The following is an 18,256-nucleotide window of genomic DNA, read 5'->3' on the forward strand; positions in this document are numbered from 1 at the left end:
TCGGCTCCCGAACACCGCAAACCTGGACGTGACTGTTTCAGTTTGCGAACTATTTTCAGAAGCCGAACGTCCGGCGCAGCTTCCGCAGCTTCTGATTGGCTGCAGGAGCTTTCTGCAGCCAGTTAGAAGCCACGCTTTGGTTTCTGAACATTTTGGAAGTCGAACGGACTTCCAGAACAGATTCCAATGGATTCCGTTCGACTTCCGAGGTATGAGTGTAAGGTGAAAAAAAATCTCAGTGGCTGAATTATTTGTTCCAACAGGGGATTTGCACACTCACACACCCCCCCAAGTGTGTCTCTCACCCAAAGTGTCCTCTTGCCTTTGTGGCCTTCTCTTATTTTTGTTGCTGGGAGCCCAGCGGAGCTGAACAAGGCTATGTGAGCATCGCCACAACACAGGATCACAGGGCTGCCTTGACAGCCGGTTGTCGGTGCCAGGTAACACCCATTCCACATTTGTAAAAACTTGATCGCTTAGTGTGGCAGCATCTACACTTTGGAACTCCCTGCTTAGTGATATTAAGCAGCTGCCTTCAAGGTATTCTTTTTGCTGCCTGCTAAAAACATTCTTGTTTAGACAAGCCTATCCAGAGGCCTAGAAAACTGATGTGAAGTTTAACCTGTTTTACTACTTTTTCATTTTCATACATTTTGTATACCTGAAGGAGTGTCTCCACCCCCATTGCTCAGCCCAGACACTGAGGTCCTCCTCTGGGAGTCTTCTGGCAGTTCCCTCACTGTGAGAAGCCAAGTTGCAGGGAACCAGGCAGAGGGCCTTCTCGGTGGTGGCGCCCTCCCTGCGGAATGCCCTCCCTTCAGATGTCAAGCAATAAAGAACTACGTACTCAACTTTTAGAAGACATCTGAAGGCAGCCCTGTATTGGGAGGTTTTTAACACTTGATGTTTTATGATGTTTTTATATATTCTGTAAACCAGAGCGGCTGGGGAAACCCAGCCAAATGGGCATGATATAAATAATAAAGTAGTTGTTGTTTTCTAAACTATTGTTGTACATTTTTCTTGCTTTTTTTTGTAAACCTCTTTGAGGTTTTGCTTTCATTTTGTAATCAAGTGGTGTATAACTTTTATCAAATGAAACAAATAAATAAATAAATCTGCTCTGTTTTGCATCCTAATTACTGCCTCACTGCTCACAAAAACACCCCTACATTTGATTTTGTATGGTTGGGTGATCAAATGTATCCATTCTGAAGGAAATCAGCCCTGAGTGCTCACTGGAAGGAGAGATCCTGAAGCCAAGGCTCCAAATCTTGGCCACCTCATGAGAAGAGAAGACTCCCTGGAAAAGACCCTGATGTTGGAAAAGATGGAGGGCGCAAGGAGAAGGGGACGACAGAGGACGAAATGGTGGGACAGTGTTCTCGAAGCTGCCAGCATGAGTCTGACCAAACTGCAGGAGGCAGTGGAAGACAGGAGTGCCTGGTGTGCTCTGGTCCAGGGGGTCATGAAGAGGCAGACACGACTAAATGACTCAACAACAACAACAAATGGTTGGGTGAAGCGTTGCATGTTTCTTAGGTGAGAAATTGAGGTGAGGCAGCTGCCTTTGCAGGAAAGGCCCCATGCCCTGTGGAGATGGGTTTCTGCAGGATAAAGGAATGGCCTTCGCTCCGGCTGGCCAGAGCGACAGAGCACACCTGAGCCTGCCCTGAGCCTATGGACAGATCAGTTGCAGAATGCCGCATCTCGCTGTTTCTAAACAATCCGTCCTTTTACAATGCCTGGCATCCCTTCATCTCCTGGATGAGATGAGACGATCAATTGAGACAGCCGCCTCCGACCCACGGAAGCATCGGGAGAGACTTATTGGATTAGAGGCTTTAATAGGCATCATAAACTTGTTCTAAGTAATGGTTCTAATTTTAAGCTGGTTACACTTTCCCCCTCTAAATGATGGACTGGCTGCTGCCGCTGTTGCTTATTGTATTTTAAATTATGTTTATTATATGTGAAAAAGCGATACAATATATTCTGGAAAGGGTGGGGGCTGCTGGATCCGGCCAAAGACTCCTTTAGTCCTGTTCTCACAGAGGCCAAGCAGATGCTCAGAAGGAAAAGAGGAGACAGAGAGGAGACATGATTGTCGTTTCCAGAAATCTGAAGGGTTGCCACATGGAAGAGGTGGTTTTCTCCTGACCCAAACTGACAGGTTCAAAGGAAAGGAAAGAGAGTCCGACTAAATATCAGGAAGAACTTTCTTACAGCAAGAGCTGTTTGACAGGGGGGCAGACTCTCCTTCCTTGGGGATTTCGAAGCAGAGGTTGGGTGGCCATCGGTCAGGGATGCTTCAGCTGAGATTCCTGCATTGCAGGGGGCTGGAATTAGAAAACCCTCGGGGTCCCTTTCAATTCTCCCATTCTATGCTTCTATGATTTATTTACACACCATGTCAGTTAGCAGAAGGCAGCTCTTTGCTACCAGCCCACAGAACTGGAAGCTGAGGCAAGCAAGCAGGGCACGCGATCGCCCTCCTTCTGATAGGAAACGCTCTGCAGGGGGTTATAAATAAAGGGGGGACCATTTGCAGCACTGAGCTAGTGTTGCTTCCCAGATGTTTGGAGCCCCTCCCAGCCCCCCAGCCCCTCCAAATCCCACCCTCTGTGCCACTTCATAAGCAGACAAGAGGCTCCAGGTGGGGCAGGATTTCATTTATTCAGAAAGTGCAAGATGCTGGAGGTCCCACAGGAGGCAGAGACAGCAGAGGCAGTGGGAGGGTTGAAGGCACCCTCCTTCTCTTCCCCAGGGGGGTCTTTGCCACAAGTCCATGACCAAGCAACACACACGCAGCAGGCAGGGACCCTCTCTGTGCCAGCAGCCCGGCTGCCTGCACCCGGTGAGGCTTTTGCAAGGCACCTGTCTGAGGCTGGCAGGAGGTCCGCATGCCCCGGGAGTGGCACAGGGTGGCTGGAGGGTCCTCTTTGGGTGGCAGTCGAGCAGGGCACCAGCATCTCCTGGGCACAGCCTCCCAGGTTGATCTGCTGGTCCAGGCCGGGGCGACAAAGCTGCGTGAGCGACTGCCCTAAAGTCCCACCGCAGGCAGAGGAGGGTCCCAGCAGCCCTCTGGCAAGCTTACTCTTCCGGGCATTTCAGGACATCGTACTTCAGGTAGCCCACTCTGTCTACCTGGTAGCGTGGGGTCATCTGCCAGCAGAACGGTCCCCGGCAGAAGTGGTATTTCCCTGGAAGTAGGAAGGAAATTGGGGGGGACGGTCATCAAAGGAGTGCCAAAGTCACCAGCAAAGGAGGCAAAATGCCCGAGGCTACCCAGGGAGGGGCAGCTGGGAAGGGCCTCTGGAGGGGAGGATCCCAAGGAAGAGAGAGGAGATCCAGTCTCACATCTCCCTTGCCCACTGACATCAGGCAGGAGCTGCCTCTATGCTGTTTTCTGCACCTCCTCAGATGCTGAGAAAGTCAATTCGAGATTTAATCCGTCTTTTAGCCTATTGCTATTTTAACTTTCCCAAAGTCTTAAATATAACTGTTGGTTTTTCTTATTGACAGTGTCATTGCTTTATCTTCATAAACCGCTCTGAGGTTTCTTTTACAACCAAGTGGAGTTTAAATTTTATGAAAAATGAATAAATGGGCAGGGGGTCAAGGGGAAGCTCTGAATCTGACTGGGGTAAAAGGTAAGAAAGGTAAAGGACCCCTGGACGGTTAAGTCCAGTCAAAGGTGACTATGGGGTTGCAGTGCTCATCTCACTTTCAGGCCAAGGGAGCCGGCGTTTGTCCACAGACGGCTTTCCAGGTCATGTGGCCAGCAGGACTAAGCCGCTTCTGGCAAACCAGAGCAACGCACGGAAACGCCGTTTACCTTCCCTCCAGAGCGGTACCTATTTATCTGCTTGCACTTTGACGTGCTTTCGAACTGCTAGGTTGGCAGGAGCAGGGACTGAGCAATGGGAGCTCACCCCGTCATGCAGATTCGAACTGCTGACCTTCTGATTGGCAAGCCCAAGAGGCTCAGTGGTTTAGACCACAGCACTGTCCCACTGGGGACAGAGCGCTTGGAGGGAGAGCTCTACCCTTCCCCCTACCCCCCCCATGTTAATGGCACCCCCCACCCCAGAGCTGATATTTACCTTTCAGGGTCAAACATACAGACATTTGCCACGGGCACCTCTATGCCTTCCACCACAGAACAAATAACACCTGGTGGGGAGCATGCATTTCATCCCCCTCCCTCCCCCAGTGCCAGGATTCTGGTTCAATCCAGCCCCCCCCCCACCTGCCTCGTGGCTGCCTACAGAAATCCCAGCAAGGAGCCTCCAGCAGCTGGCCTTCTTTAGGCCTAGAGCAGAAAAATTTGCTCTAAGCATTGATGGCTGGACCTTGCGCAGGGGCTCAGGTGAGTGGGGCAATTCCCATCCCCACCTGAAGAGGGAGCTCCTGCAAGGCCATTAAGGCCAGAGTCTACATAAGGTCAAGAGAGGGGTCAGCAACCTTTTTCAGCTGTGGGCCAGTCCACCGTCCCTCAGACCTTGTGGTGGGCCAGACTATATTTTGGGGAAAACATATGAACAAATTCCTATGCCCCCCAAATAACCCAGAGATGCATTTTAAATAAAAGGACACATTCTACTCATGTAAAAACACGCTGATTCCCAAAGCGCCTGCAGGCCAAATTGGAAAGGCGATTGGGCTGCATCTGGCCCCCGGGCCTTCGGTTGCCTACCCCTGGTCAAGAGAGACAGAGCATCTCAGCCTCTGAGCAGGGACAGTCTGGGAATTGGGGGGGGGGGTGGATTAGTTTGAATCCCCTCCTGGCAGTGCTCTCCCCCCCCCCCCAGGTCACATGCATTCTAAGCCCACCCCTGCCCCTCTTCACCCTCCTTACCTTTAAAGTGGAAGATATTCTCAGAGTCCAGTGGGACCCCAGGAAAGAGGCTGTCCGTGTAGTGAGGAGAGCCTTTATCCGCTCGCTCAGATTTCACATCCAGCCTGGAGGAGAAAAGCAAGACTGAGGAGGGCTCTCCCCATGGTCCACCCCAGGCCTCCTCCTCCCCCCTGCCCTCTTCGCAGGTCTGGGCAGTGCTGGGGTGGGCACGGTGCCCTTTCAGTCCCAACAACACGGGGGGGGCAGGAGGACACCTGATGCCTCAAGGCTGACCCATATTGAGGCCAGAAATGAGCCGTCCCTATTTGTCGCTGGCTTTGGAGATGATTGATTCAGCGGCAGGGAGAAGGGTGCTGTGGAGAAGCGCTTGTCAGGTGGGGCTGCTCATGCTGTGGGGGCAGCTATGGGGCAGGCAGTTTCCCCTTCTCCATGTTCTGGGCCTGGCAGAGAAGCAACCAGCTGTTGCGCCCATCGAGTCAGAGCTGAGAAGGGGCGGTTCCTCCTTGGCCAAGTCAAACGACAGGACTGGTGGTCCTGGAGAAGAGCTGGCCTCTCTCTGATGATCAGGGGTCTGGAGACCTTCTGAGGAACAGTGGGGGGGGGAGTTGGGGGGAGTTAAGCCCCAGGAAGAGGACTCTGAGAGCTGATAGGACAGCCATTTTCACATAGCCCAAGGGCTGTCGCATGGAAGAGAGAGCAAGCTTGTCTTCTCCTGCTCCAGATGGTACAACTCAAATAAATGGACTCAAATGACAAGAAAGGAGATTCCCACTAAACATGAGGATGGACTTTCTGAGGTCAAGAGCTGTGATTCCTGCAGGGGGTGAACTAGATGACCTTTGGGGGACCTTCCCATTCCATGTTCTCCACCAGCCCCTGCTGCTCTCTGATCCTGGCCCACTGTGACCAGGGAGAGAGGGGGGCCTGCAGGCAGAGGTCTGACCAGGTTGCTTTCTCTCCCCTGCCTTCTCCACCCCCCAGGTACCTCCAGAAGTGCTCCCCACTGAAGATAAGGATTTTGCCCGGCTTCTCCTGCAGGGCCCCCACAATCTTCGGCACGTCACTCGGGGTGCCCAGCTTCTCGATGTTCCGCGGTCCCAAGACTCTCGCCCCCTGGTACACCCAGAAGCGCCGACCTGCGGAGGAGAAACAGCTTTCCTTTTGCAACTTTCCTTGTTCACCCCCCAGCAGGTGTCCACCCCATGGATCTGTGGGAGGACCTGCAGCCCCGTCACAGAAGGCAGGTTGGCTAGAGAGTCCCAGGCAGGGGACCGTATGAGGCCATCTCCTCTGTGGCAGGAAGGAGAACGAGAGAGAGAGACGTAATGTCTGTTTCTTCCTGTCACTGCACACTCTTTTTCCGACCTATGATGAATACATTTCTCTGCTCTCCTCCAGAAAGCAATCTCCAATTTGAACTGGACTGTGGGTGTTTACAATGTTTAAGGATTATTGCCACCCTGATTTTCATCACGGTGTCCGCTGCCTGGCAAGACCTCAATGTGCGTAAACCTCAGCTTTTTATTGTTTACTTATTTGTCTGAAAGTGATTTCTTTATTAAGAGGGGAAAATAAAAAGGGAGAAGATAACCCGAGTCTGCCTAAAGCATCCTTGGAAATTATAATTTTTCTAGAAGATTATGCAACCTTGTCCTAATAGCTTCCAGAGATAAGCTGTGCAGGGGGGGGGGGTTAGCTCTGCTTAAATAGATATTTGCATTCTCACGCAAGGTAAGAAAGAGGAAGGATCATTCCTAGATAAAATATCCTCTCCCAGTCATCTAAATCCATCCAACGGGACCCTCAGACTCATCCTGCTAGCAGGAATCTTCAGTCAGGTGAGAAGAGGCCACTCTGCCCTGCAGGCGCCAACAATCAAGAGTTTTCGAGGTGTTCCTTGTGGGCTTCAGCCCGTTCTCTGAAGTAGCCACAGGGGTTGTGGGCAGCTTCAGAGCATGGAGCTATGCAGAATAAAATTATCATTATTAATAATAATTTATTATTTATACCCTGCCCATCTGGCTGGGTTTCCCTAGCAGCTCCCAATAGACTATTAAAAACACAATAAATACATCAAACATTAAAAGCTTCCCTAAACAGGGCTGCCTTCAGATATCTTCTAAAAGTCAGATAGTCTGATGGGAGGGTGTTCCACAGGGCGGGCACCACCACTGAGAAGGCCCTCTGCCTGATTCCCTGTATTCTCACTACTCACAGGGAGGGAACCGCCAAAAGGCCCTCGGATCTGGACCTCAGTGTCCGGGCTGAATGATGTGGGTGGGGACGCTCCTTGAGGCATACTGGTCCAAGGCCCCTTGGGGCTTTAAAGGTCAGCAGCAACACTGAACTGTGCTCAGAAATGTATCGGGAGCTAATGTAGAGCTCTCAGTATTTACAGCTAGTGTGGACTCATATCCCTCCCCAAAAAATCTTCTTTGCCCTGTGTTTTTGACCCATTTCCACGTGCAGCCACAATGCGGAAGCCACTCACCAGAGAAGAAGTAGGTTTTCTTCGTCTGTGTGTCCTGGATAGCAGCATCAATCACATCTGGGAGGGCCGGCCAGCTGTCCTGGATGCGGAGGGGGCCCACAATGGCCCCCGTGCCTGACACTGGCTTCTTCCAGTATTGCCTGGGAAGGAGGGAAAGGTCTCTGTGAGCAGGGGCTGGAGCAGGGAGGGAGGGAGGGAAGGAAGGAAGGAAAGAGGGAGCCTCCATCCTGGCTCTCCAGTCTCCACCAGGGTTGACCAGGTGTAGAGGAAGGCAGGTGGACTCCGAGGGTCTGGCAGGTAGGTGGGGTTGGCAAGAGAAGAGAGTGGGGGGGCAGCCCTAGTCATAAAAAGCCTAAGAACAGAGGAGGAGCCCTCTTCTTGCAGTGGCCAATCAGATGCCCCAAAGGGAAATCCACAAGGAAATTTTGAGCACAGGAGCAATTCTCCCTTCCTGTGGAAGGGAGTTCCGCAGTTTAACTATGAGCTGCAGAAAGAAGGACCTTCCCTTTCCTGACTAATGAACTGTGGCAAGGGAAACTGATGGACTAGGCGGAATTGGTGAAGTTGACACACAAACTACGTGACAAGGACAACTGTGACTTTAAAGAAGAATGGGAACCTTTTACAAAATACTTAAAGAAACAACAAAATGAACTGGATTCCTTGGCAGGTTTTTAAAAAACATTCACAAACGTTTTATTAGTAATATATAGATAGAAAAATTAAGGATCTTTACAATTTTATAATATGCAGAGAATAACATGTGCTGAAAAACCAGAGAGAGGGGCTGAGGGAAGTCTGGGAGGGGGTGGGATGGTTGTTTTTTTCTTTTGGGGGAGGGGGAGGGGGAAATGGGGCGGATGAGGATGTTGAGTTTTTGATAAATTGTTATGTTGAAATTCCTAATAAAAAATATTCCAAAAAAAGGAGGGCCTTCCCTTTCTCTGTCCTAAATCTTCCGATGTTAAGCTTCCTTGGGGCACAAATGAAAACACTCACAAAACTCATTATATATCATTTCCCAGAAAGACTTTTCCTCCTTATGTCGAATAGAAAAGGTTTAAAAATACTTTTGTTAAAAAAACAGAAGCCTTTTTACTGGGTCTAGTGGGTGAAGAGATACTGAAGGAAGAGAAAAGACTGTTTATGTATGCAACAACCAGGGCAAGAATTCTTTTAGCCCAATAATGGAAACAGCATGAAGTACCAATGAAAGAAGAGTGGCAGGTAAAGGTGATGGATTTTGCAGAACTAGCAAAGCTGACAGGAAAAATCCGAAACCAGAATGATCAAGGATTCCAAAAGGACTGGAGTAAATTTACACAATATTTGAAAGGTCATTGTAAGCAACTAACATCACTAGCAGGGTTGTCTGAAGACTTGTAATGAGAATTCTTCCCCCTTTTTATACTTATTTAAATTTTGAGGTATTTTGTAATGCGTGTAATTAGAATTGGAAAACGTACGAAATGCAATGATAAAAAAGTTAATTTTGAAAGCCATGAGGCAGAAGGGAAGGAAGTGGACAGGCTGTAAAGAGCCAGGGACGTCAAGTGGAGTGTTATGATGTGAACGTATATTATAAAATGCAAAATAAATAAAAAATATTTTTAAAATGAAAAGGCTCACAAAATGCCAATTTTTAACTGACAGCCCATCTTGCAATGAGAATGACTCACAGAGTTGCAGAGCTAGAACTCATGAACAGCCCTCTCTTCCTCCCTCCCTGGCTGAGTGAGGAAAGGTGCCGAGGGCACAAAGCCCATGTGTCCCCTTCTGTGGGCTCACACAGCCCGTTGCCCCATTCCTGCCCCTCCACCCCCTCCTCCCCAGGACACTGCCCTCCTCCTGCCACTCACCCGTCCTTGAAGAGGTACAGCTCCTTCCTGATCTCGCTCACCCCATCAAATTGAGGGATTTTGCAAGCCTCTCCTGCGCGGCCCGCGGAGGTGGTCTCCACGACCGTGGTGGCCTCTGTGACTGGGGGGGTCTCCGTGACATCCTCATCCGTGCTGGAGCCGTCATCATCGTATTCCTCGGTGGTTTGGTCAGGGTCCTCGGGGCTTTGAGTAGTGGAGAGGGTGCCCACCGTGGGTTTCACGCCTGACCCTCTGCCTAGGAGTGGGAAGGCCAAAGCATTTTCAAGGGTCTGTATACCCATCCGAAAGACCACGAGAGCCCAGATGCCAGGGTGACGGGCAGGGGAAGGTCAGGCCACAACAGGCACCCAGGCATCCCTGACAGGTCTCATAGAGTTTATTGATTGCATTATTTAGGGTTGCCGTATTCTGAAGAGCAAAGAGGAGAACGCTACGACAGCCATTCAAAGCAAATAAATGCAATTTGTCTCAAATTTTACCCCTGGAAAAGAGGGCATGTCCTGGAAAAAGAAGACACATGGCAACCCTACACTTGTTATATATATATAATAATAATAATAATAATAATAATAATAATAATAATAATAATAGTTTTATTTATACCCCACCCTCCCCAGCCAAGACCAGGCTCAGGGTGGCCAACAACCGATATTGATTGAAATACAACTTAAAAAACAAGATTAAAACATTAAAATGCAGCCTCATTTCAATGGAAACTCGAATCAAAAACTTTTGGGGGGATGAAAACGTCAAGTCTTCACCATATCGTATTATATGTTTTATTTATTTATCCGCCATTCCTCCCAACCTCCAAGAAGAGGAGCTACTGAGGGAGAGCTAGGGGGCACAGGAAGGCTTTTCCTCTTTACATTCTGGCCCCCCTCCTGCCCACAGTGCTGTGGCGGGTGGCTGAGCAGGGGACCCCCCAGCTGAAGCCGCCCCAGCACCCCACTCACCATAGAGGGACTGGATCCCAGCCACGTCATCCGAGTGCAGGTGGAAATCAGCCAGGTAGGTGTACATGGGGTACATCAGGGCCTCCCGCACGTCGGAATGCTCCAGGCCCAGCGAATGCCCAAACTCGTGTGCAGCAACCAGGAAGATGCTGTACCCTGGAAGGCAGGAAGGAGATTGTGGGCGGGGGCTGCAGGTTGCAGGGCTCGCCCTCTCTCTCCTCACCTCTCTGCCCCCACCAGGAGGAGGAGCGGGTCCCCTGACCCGCCCCACCATTTGGCCCAGGATCAGAACCACCCGCACCCTCCCACAGGCACCTGGTTGAACCACCTGAGAACATTAGCCTCCTCTCGTGTCAGGGCTCTCTCCAGGCTGGCTCATGCGCCAGAGGGTCAGGGGTACCTTTGTCAGGGCAGAGGCCCCACTTCCTGTCCGTGTCGTAGTTGCTGGTGGTGGCGCACCAGAGTCTCCCGTCCTCGCGCCCCTCGGAGGTGCAGCTGCTGTAGCTCTTGTCCAGGAAGGTGAAGGGGAAGGCGCAGGGCTCGCCCTGGGAGTTCCCGCCAATCACGGCTGTGTCTGCAGGGAGGCGGCCGGTGAGCGTCCTGCCCAGCAGGGAGCCCTTCTCCCCACCCAACTCCCGTGGGGCTTCCCACACAGCACCCGCCCGCCCGGGAGCAGCGCACCAGCCGAGCATGGCAAGAGGGCAGTGGGGCAGGGAGGTACCCTTCTCTGTCTGACAGGGTTGCCTCCCTTCCCTATGGCAGGAAGGGACCCTTAGGCAGCCCCACAGCTCAGCCCTGAGGGCAGCTGGATCCGGGTTCAAGCCATTTTGCCAGCCCCGCACCCAGAGGTGATTGCTGCAAAAACACTCCTCTTCTTCCAGCCCCTTGGCTAATTAAACAACCTTAAACTGGTGTGTGTTCTTGTTCTTGCTTCTGTTTGTTACAATGTTAGCCATTTCCCCCCTTTTATATTGTAAACTGCCTTGTGAAATTCGGATGAAGGGCCGTATAGAAATTTAATAAATGATAATGAATGAATGAATGAATGACACAATTTAGCTGTGATTCTTGCATTGCGGGGGGCTGGACTAGATGAGCCCAGGGTGTCTCCTTCAACTCTACACTCCTGTGATTCTCTGGCTCAGCTCTGCAAGAAAGAGTGCCTCTGAATGCACCCAAAGTGCCTTTCCCTAACCAGTGAGCCCCCCTGCCCTTAGGGGGTTATATACTGGACAGACCCGTCTTGAAATGCAACTGCCTGTACCTCTGTTGGGGCAGAATCCGTACTTCTTGTCGCGGTCGAAGCTCTCTGTGGTGGCGCACCAGCGGTAGCCATCGCTGCGCCCCTCGGTGGTGCAGCTGTCATAGGTCTTGCCCAGGAAGGTGAAGGGGAAGACACACTTCTCTCCGTCTGCGTTGCCTCCGTAGGTGAAGAGCACTAGCCAGAGCCAGGGAGAAAGGAGAGTCTTGAGCCGGCCAGGCAGGGGGAGGAGGAGGGACAGACTTAAATTTGGGGGACCCTGAAACTTGAACTGTTATGGGGACCCCTTTGCAAGCAGCAACCAGGTCCGCAGAGCAGGGATTCTCATAGCTAGGAACCGGAAAGGAGATGTAATCCTGACTAAACTGGAGCAGCAGTCGAAACCGCTAAGAGTTTGCAGAATTCGCAAGGATGACGGGGAAATGAAGGGGTCGGACTGAACAAACACTTATGAGGGAATGGGACATGTATAGAAAGTATCTCAGGGAGCGCTGCAAAAATCTGAACTTGTTGGCAGGCCTGGAGTGACTTCTGTGGGAAAGTAGGGAATCGTAGAAACTTAAGAGAACTAAGATGTATTAAAGATAAGTGTGACAAACCAAAAATACTAAAGACCCACCCTGGGGTGATGGGAAGTCGCCATAGAAGATACATATCAGGAAACTATTATATCTTTTCGTAAAGTGTCCAAAAAAAATATTGACTGTTTTCTTATTGGAATCAATAAAGCAAATATATATATATATACATAAAAAGAGAAACATCTTCTTCAAGGGAATTGTTTACAACAACTTTTACAGCCTCTGTGCTACTGACTCATAAGCATTGGGATTGTTGAAATAGATGCCACACAATAAATTAATCAAATTGACCTGAGTGACTCAAATTGGGTCTACTATACCCACAATTTTTCAAGCAACATGGAGTGAAGTCTCTCCTGGGGCCCCTCTGGGATTAGGGGCCCTGGAGCTTCATTCGCTTCCTAGTAGATCTGCCCTTGGGGGCCTCCAGTCCCCCCAGCCCCCCTCCTTTCCCTGGCCACTCACATTCACTGGGGCAGAATCCGTACTTCTTGTCCCGGTCAAAGTTGGGGGTGGTGGAGCACCAGGGCAAGTTGTCCTCGCGCCCCTCGGTGGTGCAGGTGGAGTAGGACTTGCCCTCAAAGGTGAAGGGGAAGTGGCAGTTGGCGCCGTTGGCATTCCCAAAACGGGTCTTCACCACTGCTCAGGAGAGGGAGGGAGGGAGGGAGGGAAGAAGCGGGTCAGGACAGGGCAAGTCACCCCGAGATAGAACAGCACATGCAAACCCCCACTGCATTCATATACTGGTTATTATCTTGTATGGCATAGAAATTCATGAATTTGTTTTATGCAATCTCAAAATTGTGGGTTCGAGTCCTGCATTAGGCAAAATATTTCTGCATTGCAGGGGGTTGGAGCAGAGGACCTTCATGTCCCCTTCCCACTCAATTCTGTGATTCCATGATGAATGGGGGGCAAGGTAAAGGTAAAGGGACCCCTGACCATTAGGTCCAGTTGTGGCCGACTCTGGGGTTGCGGCGCTCATCTCGCTTTACTGGCCGGTGTACAGCTTCCAGGTCATGTGGCCAGCATGACTAAGCCGCTTCTGGAGAACCAGAGCAGTGCATGGAAATGCTATTTACCTTCCCGCCGGAGTGGTACCTATTTATCTACTTGCACTTTGACGTGCTTTTGAACTGCTAGGTTGGCAGGAGCAGGGACCGAGCAACAGGAGCTCACCCTGTCATGGGGATTTGAACAGCCGACCTTCTGATCGGCAAGCCCTAGGCTCTGTGGTTTAACCCACAGCGCCACCCGTGTCCCTGATGAAAGGTGGTATACAAGTTTAATAAATGGCTTGAAATGAAGAGCCCGGAGGGGACAGCCGCAAGGGCGTTTAAGCAGGCATCCGAAGGCCATTGGTCAGGGATCCTTTGAATGGACTCTGCACTGCAGGGGGTTGGTCTAGATGACCCCGGGGTCCCCTTCCAGCCCAACAATTCTATGTGGGGACGAGGGGAAAGCAGCGGCCCACTCACCAACGCCCGTGCCCAGGGTCCAGAACTCGTCGTCGTCAAAGTGGGCATCCCCACTGTAGCGGTCCTTGCCAGGAGGGAAGGCGTGGGCCAGGAGACCGTCCTTGCCGTCGAAGGGATAGCCGTCCCCGTGCTCTGCGGGGGGAGACAGGCAAATCCATGAGGGGAAGTCCGAGGCTCAGGACAAGCAAGGGCCCCTGGGGAGGCAGCTTCTGGGGTTCCCACCACGACCCCCGCAGGCCCCGCCCTATGGGGAACTGGTGTCCTTGGCTGCTCCCTGCCCCCCCCTTGCCCTCTCCAGGGGGACGAGGCCGAGGCTCACCATCCGTCCCGAACATAATGAGGATGTCGACGTCCCCGCTGTCCCGGCGCGTGAAGGTGAGGGGGGTCACGTCGCTCCACACCTTGAAGGCCCTCGCAAAGGCGTCCTCGATGATGGAGGCGTCCAGGTCGGGCGAGTAGTTCTGCACCCTGGGAAGGCAGAGCAAAGTCAGGACCCACGGCCGCCAAGGGGGAGCCACGGCATCGCAGGAGGGCTGGGGGTCCCGTCTAGGGCAGCGGCTCCCAAATTCCCCACCCCCCACCCCGTGCCATAAACTCCTCCCCAGCGCCCCCTACCCTATTTTCAGAATTGCAGTTTGCATGACTCACGAAGGTGTGAGTGTGTGTTGTGTTGTTTGTTTTATTATGTTGTGTATCTTGCGATTTTATACTGTCAACCGCCCTGTGATCTTCGGAGGAAGGGCGGTTTATAAATTTAATCGATAAACAAATAACACAACCAGATTCCAAACGGTAGCATTTAATTGCACGTTGCTTCAAAATGTTCAAAACATTTGTCCGAAACCAGTTAAAACTTTTGAGCTCCACTGCTGATGAACTTAATCCAGCGATACCAGCATCCAAGGGTGCCAAGTGGAATAAAATATTGCGGGGGGGGGAGGTAAGCAAGACGCGGCGCATGCACACCCTAGGAATGGCAAATATTTTATTGGGGGCCCGAAGGGACCTAGGAGTTGGCTGCTAGATCAGCTCCTCGACGTCTCATCGACATTTGCACCTCCAGCGACCCCCTGGGGAATCCCGCCCTCACCCCCGAGGTGGCACCGCCCACTTTGGGGACCAAGGAACGAGGGCGGCCCCCGTCCCTTTCTTGCGCAGGCTGAGCTCATCCAGAGAGGTCGTCAGGTTCTGCGCAGAGGCGCAGCTGCCCTCGCCAGAGACCAGCCTGCTGCTGTCTCTGCACGACGGGAGGGGGGGGGGGAGCGGTCCCCTCCGGGACTCACCGGTAGGTGATGTCATTGTGGTCCCACTTGAGGTTTCCCTCGAAAGTCTGGAAGGTGCCCAGATCCGGCACCCCGCAGCGAGGAGCCCGGATGGCTTCCATGGTGGGGGCGTCCAGCCGCCCCGTCTCCGGCAGGCCCAGGCGCTTCTGCATCTTCTTGAGGGCGGAGTCCAGGGTGACCTGGCCGCCGCTGGAGCCCGAGTTGGGGTCTTGCAGGTACCCGAAGCGTTGGAGGTAGCGCTGGGGGAGAAGGAAGGAAGGAAAGAGCTGTGAGCTGAGATTGTCTGGGAGCAGAGAGAGAGAGAGAGGAAACACACACGCAAAAGCAGCCAAGAGTCTGGGGCCACTTCTTAGAATCACAGAATCATAGACCTGTAGGCTTGGGAGGGACCTCCAGGGCTCATCTAGTCCAACCCCCTGCAATGCAGGAATCACAGCTACTCTGTATCCGTTTATATTGAACTCATCCACTTCTAGCAGGCCCTGTGGATCTCTTTCCCACTGGAGTTGCTCAATGGGCAGAGCATCGCTAGAAAAATGCTCCCCGCCCACTTAGTGAGGGAAGAGGCTGCTGCTGCTGCTGCTGCTGCTGCTGCTGAGCTTGTGAACGGGTCACTCAAGGAACAGGCTTGCGACCAGCATCAAGATTTGTCTTAGTTAATGGCGATTGATTTAAAACATTTCCCACAGCAGTTTGCAAGGGGGCTCACGATGCCTCTCTCCTAGCTGGATGTTGCGAATTAAAACTGCTCTCTCCCCAGACACACACATGCACATCTTGTAAGGATGGCCCTTTGGGCATCTTGAGGGTGATTCAAAGTGGGCTGTGGCCCAGGAAAAGTTTCTTCTGCCACCCCATATCTGTTTGCCTCCTAGGTCCCACAACACCTTTTGTCTTTTCCGCGGCAGCAAGCCGGCTGGCACAGTGGCTGCCCCTCTGGGATCAGTCGCCTCCCTGCAGGGGTGCATTTGTGTGTGAAAAAGACCCTCCCAGTAAGAAGGAGCTGCCCTTGTTGGGAGCAGTGGGGAGGGTGCTCAAGGATCATCTCCCCTGCCTCCCTTGCCTAGGTTGCTCACTGACTTGGCAGCCCGCCTTCCACTCCCCTTAAGGAGTCTCAAAGCAGCTCACAATCTCCTTCCCCTTCCTCTCCCACAACAAGCACTCTCTGTGAGCTGAGTGGGGCTGAGAGACTTCAGAGAAGTGTGACTGGCCCAAGGTCACCCAGCAGCTGCAGGTGGAGGAGCAGGGAAGCGAACCCGGTTCCCCAGATTACGAGACTACCGCTCCTAACCACTACTCCACACTGGCTCTCCACACTGCCACTGGCAGGTGATTCAGAGTAACCCCATTACTGATAAAGAAAGAGGAACTGGGTGCAGGTGCCCAGATGCATGAAAGGCAAGTTTGCTTAAAACTACCAGGGATTTAAGGGGCGCTGTGGTCTAAACCACAGAGCCTAGGACTTGCCGATCAGATGGTTGGCGGTTTGAATCCCCGCGACAGGGTGAGCTCCCGTTTCTCGGTCCCTGCTCCTGCCAACCTAGCAGTTCGAAAACACGTCAAAGTGCAAGTAGATAAACAGGTACCGCTCTGACGGGAAGGTAAACTGTGTTTCTGTGCGCTGCTCTGGTTCGCCAGAAGCAGCTTAGTCATGCTGGCCACATGACCCGGAAGCTGCACACCGGCTCCCTCAGCCAGTAAAGCGAGATGAGCGCTGCAACCCCAAAGTCGGCCATGACTGGGCCTAATGGTCAGGGGTCCCTTTACCCTTTACCTTTACCAGGGATTTATACACCCCCACACGGATCCAGTCTGCCCTCCTCATCTCCTTTCCCCAGCATATTCTCACGCGATGCACCCTGTGTTCAGCCAGACTGGTCCTGAGCCTCACTTCTCCACATCCCACCAGCCCCATGGTCTCCCCAAGACTAGTCTGTCTATCTCTTGGCTGGGGGGGGGGGCAGGAATGCCTCATAAGGATCAGAGAATTGCAGAGTCGAAAGGGGTCCTGAGGGTCATCTATTCCAACCCCCTGCATTGCAGGAATCCTATGCCCGGCGTGGGGCTCAAACCCACAGCCCTGAGATTAAGAGTCTGAGGCTCTGCCAACGGAACTCTCCCACTCTCTCAGTTTGATCAGACCACCTAGTCCAGCATCCCAGGATCTGAGCCCAAGAGCAGAATTCTGCCCTCCTGCAGCTTCCAGCAACTGCAGCCCTGTCTGAATTACTAATTGCCCCAACCCAGAGCTGGGATCCAGACACTCAGGCTAGGAGACCCCAGGAAGCCTAAGAACTTACAGATGCCAGCTCCCGGTCTGAAGCGTTCCTGACCACGTCCCCAGGGAAGGAGATGACCAGAGGACCCTTGTCCTGGAGGGGAGCAGCCCAGCAGCTGCAATGCAGGGACACCCAAGTCAGGAGCCCAAAGAGGGAGGGAGCCAGGAAGGACCCCATGGCGACTCAGCTGGGCGAGGAACTCTCTCTCTCTGTCTGCCTCTCTGCCCCTGTTCTCTGCCTCTGGCGACTTCTGCAGCAGAGAGCTCTGCCTGGGCCATTTATATTCTGCAATATGTTGGGGAGGCGGAGAGAGGAAGGGGGTGAGTCACTTTCTGCCCCAAGAGTCACTCACTCTTTTCTGGGCAGAGGAGGAAATGCAAAGCCAGGTCCTTGGGGGGGGGGGAGGGAATTTGCCACTTCCTGGGGTGTCTCAACAGTTTGTTTACTAAGCCCACAGGAAATGTGAAATCCATTGAGGAAAAGCAATGTGGTTTCTGGGGTGGGCAAGGAAATGTCTGGAAGGTGCCCATCAGTTGGGAGTGGGGGGGGGTGTGCCCTCCCTCACCCTGCCCAAGAGTCCTTGAGCCCCTTGCCTCCAGTGGATCCTGCCCTTCTCCTCCCACCGCATCCCAAAGGCTTGGGCAAAAAGCCAGCTAATAAAAACAAATAAATTGGCATCAGATGTGGGGGCATCCCATAACTGCCCTAGCAGGAAGGGGCATAGTTCAGTGGTAGAGCCCCCACTTTGCATGCAGAAGCCCCCAGATGCCATCCCTGGAAGCACCCCCAGGTAGGACTGGGACATAGCACTACCTTAAACCCTGGAGAGCCACTGCTGCCAGCCAGTGCAGGCAGTGCTGAGCCAGATGGAGCGAAGCAGCTTCCTGGGTTCCTTACTTCAGCAGGGCGGGGAGGTGTCCTCCCCTGCCCTTCCAAGCAGGAAGGTGGAGCCCCCTCTTTTCAGTCCATCAAATGGCAGGCAGGCTGGGGTGGTGCCTCGCGAGGAACCCCCAGGCTGTTCCTTGCAACCCTTGTGGCAGCCTCTGGCAGGCCCCAGGAGAGCTGCCCTCTCCAGGAGACATTTCCAGCAAGGCTGCCTCTGCTGTCCTCAGACGCCCCTGGGCCTCCCTTTGCAGGGAGTCAGAGCCATCATCCATCCAGTTCAGTGTTCTCTCTACTCTGGCTG

General features: G+C 52.6%; 1 protein-coding gene across 1 annotated transcript; it reads right to left on the reverse strand.

Annotated features, from left to right (window-relative positions):
- Positions 1-2,656: 2,656 nt before the first annotated feature.
- MMP9 (matrix metallopeptidase 9) lies at positions 2,657-17,322 on the reverse strand. Its single transcript, XM_083745810.1, has 13 exons — positions 17,092-17,322; positions 14,792-15,030; positions 13,828-13,976; positions 13,509-13,640; positions 12,496-12,669; positions 11,453-11,626; positions 10,589-10,762; positions 10,189-10,344; positions 9,212-9,467; positions 7,353-7,492; positions 5,847-5,997; positions 4,862-4,965; positions 2,657-3,203 (listed from the first exon to the last, which is right to left on the reverse strand). The coding sequence occupies exons 1-13, from the start codon at positions 17,245-17,247 to the stop codon at positions 3,094-3,096; spliced, it is 2,115 nt and encodes a 704-aa protein (XP_083601936.1). The 5' UTR covers positions 17,248-17,322; the 3' UTR covers positions 2,657-3,093.
- Between the last annotated feature and the right edge of the window lie 934 nt (positions 17,323-18,256).

This window comes from Podarcis gaigeae, assembly GCF_964106915.1.
Source record: "Podarcis gaigeae genome assembly, chromosome: 6".
NCBI lineage: Eukaryota > Metazoa > Chordata > Lepidosauria > Squamata > Lacertidae > Podarcis > Podarcis gaigeae.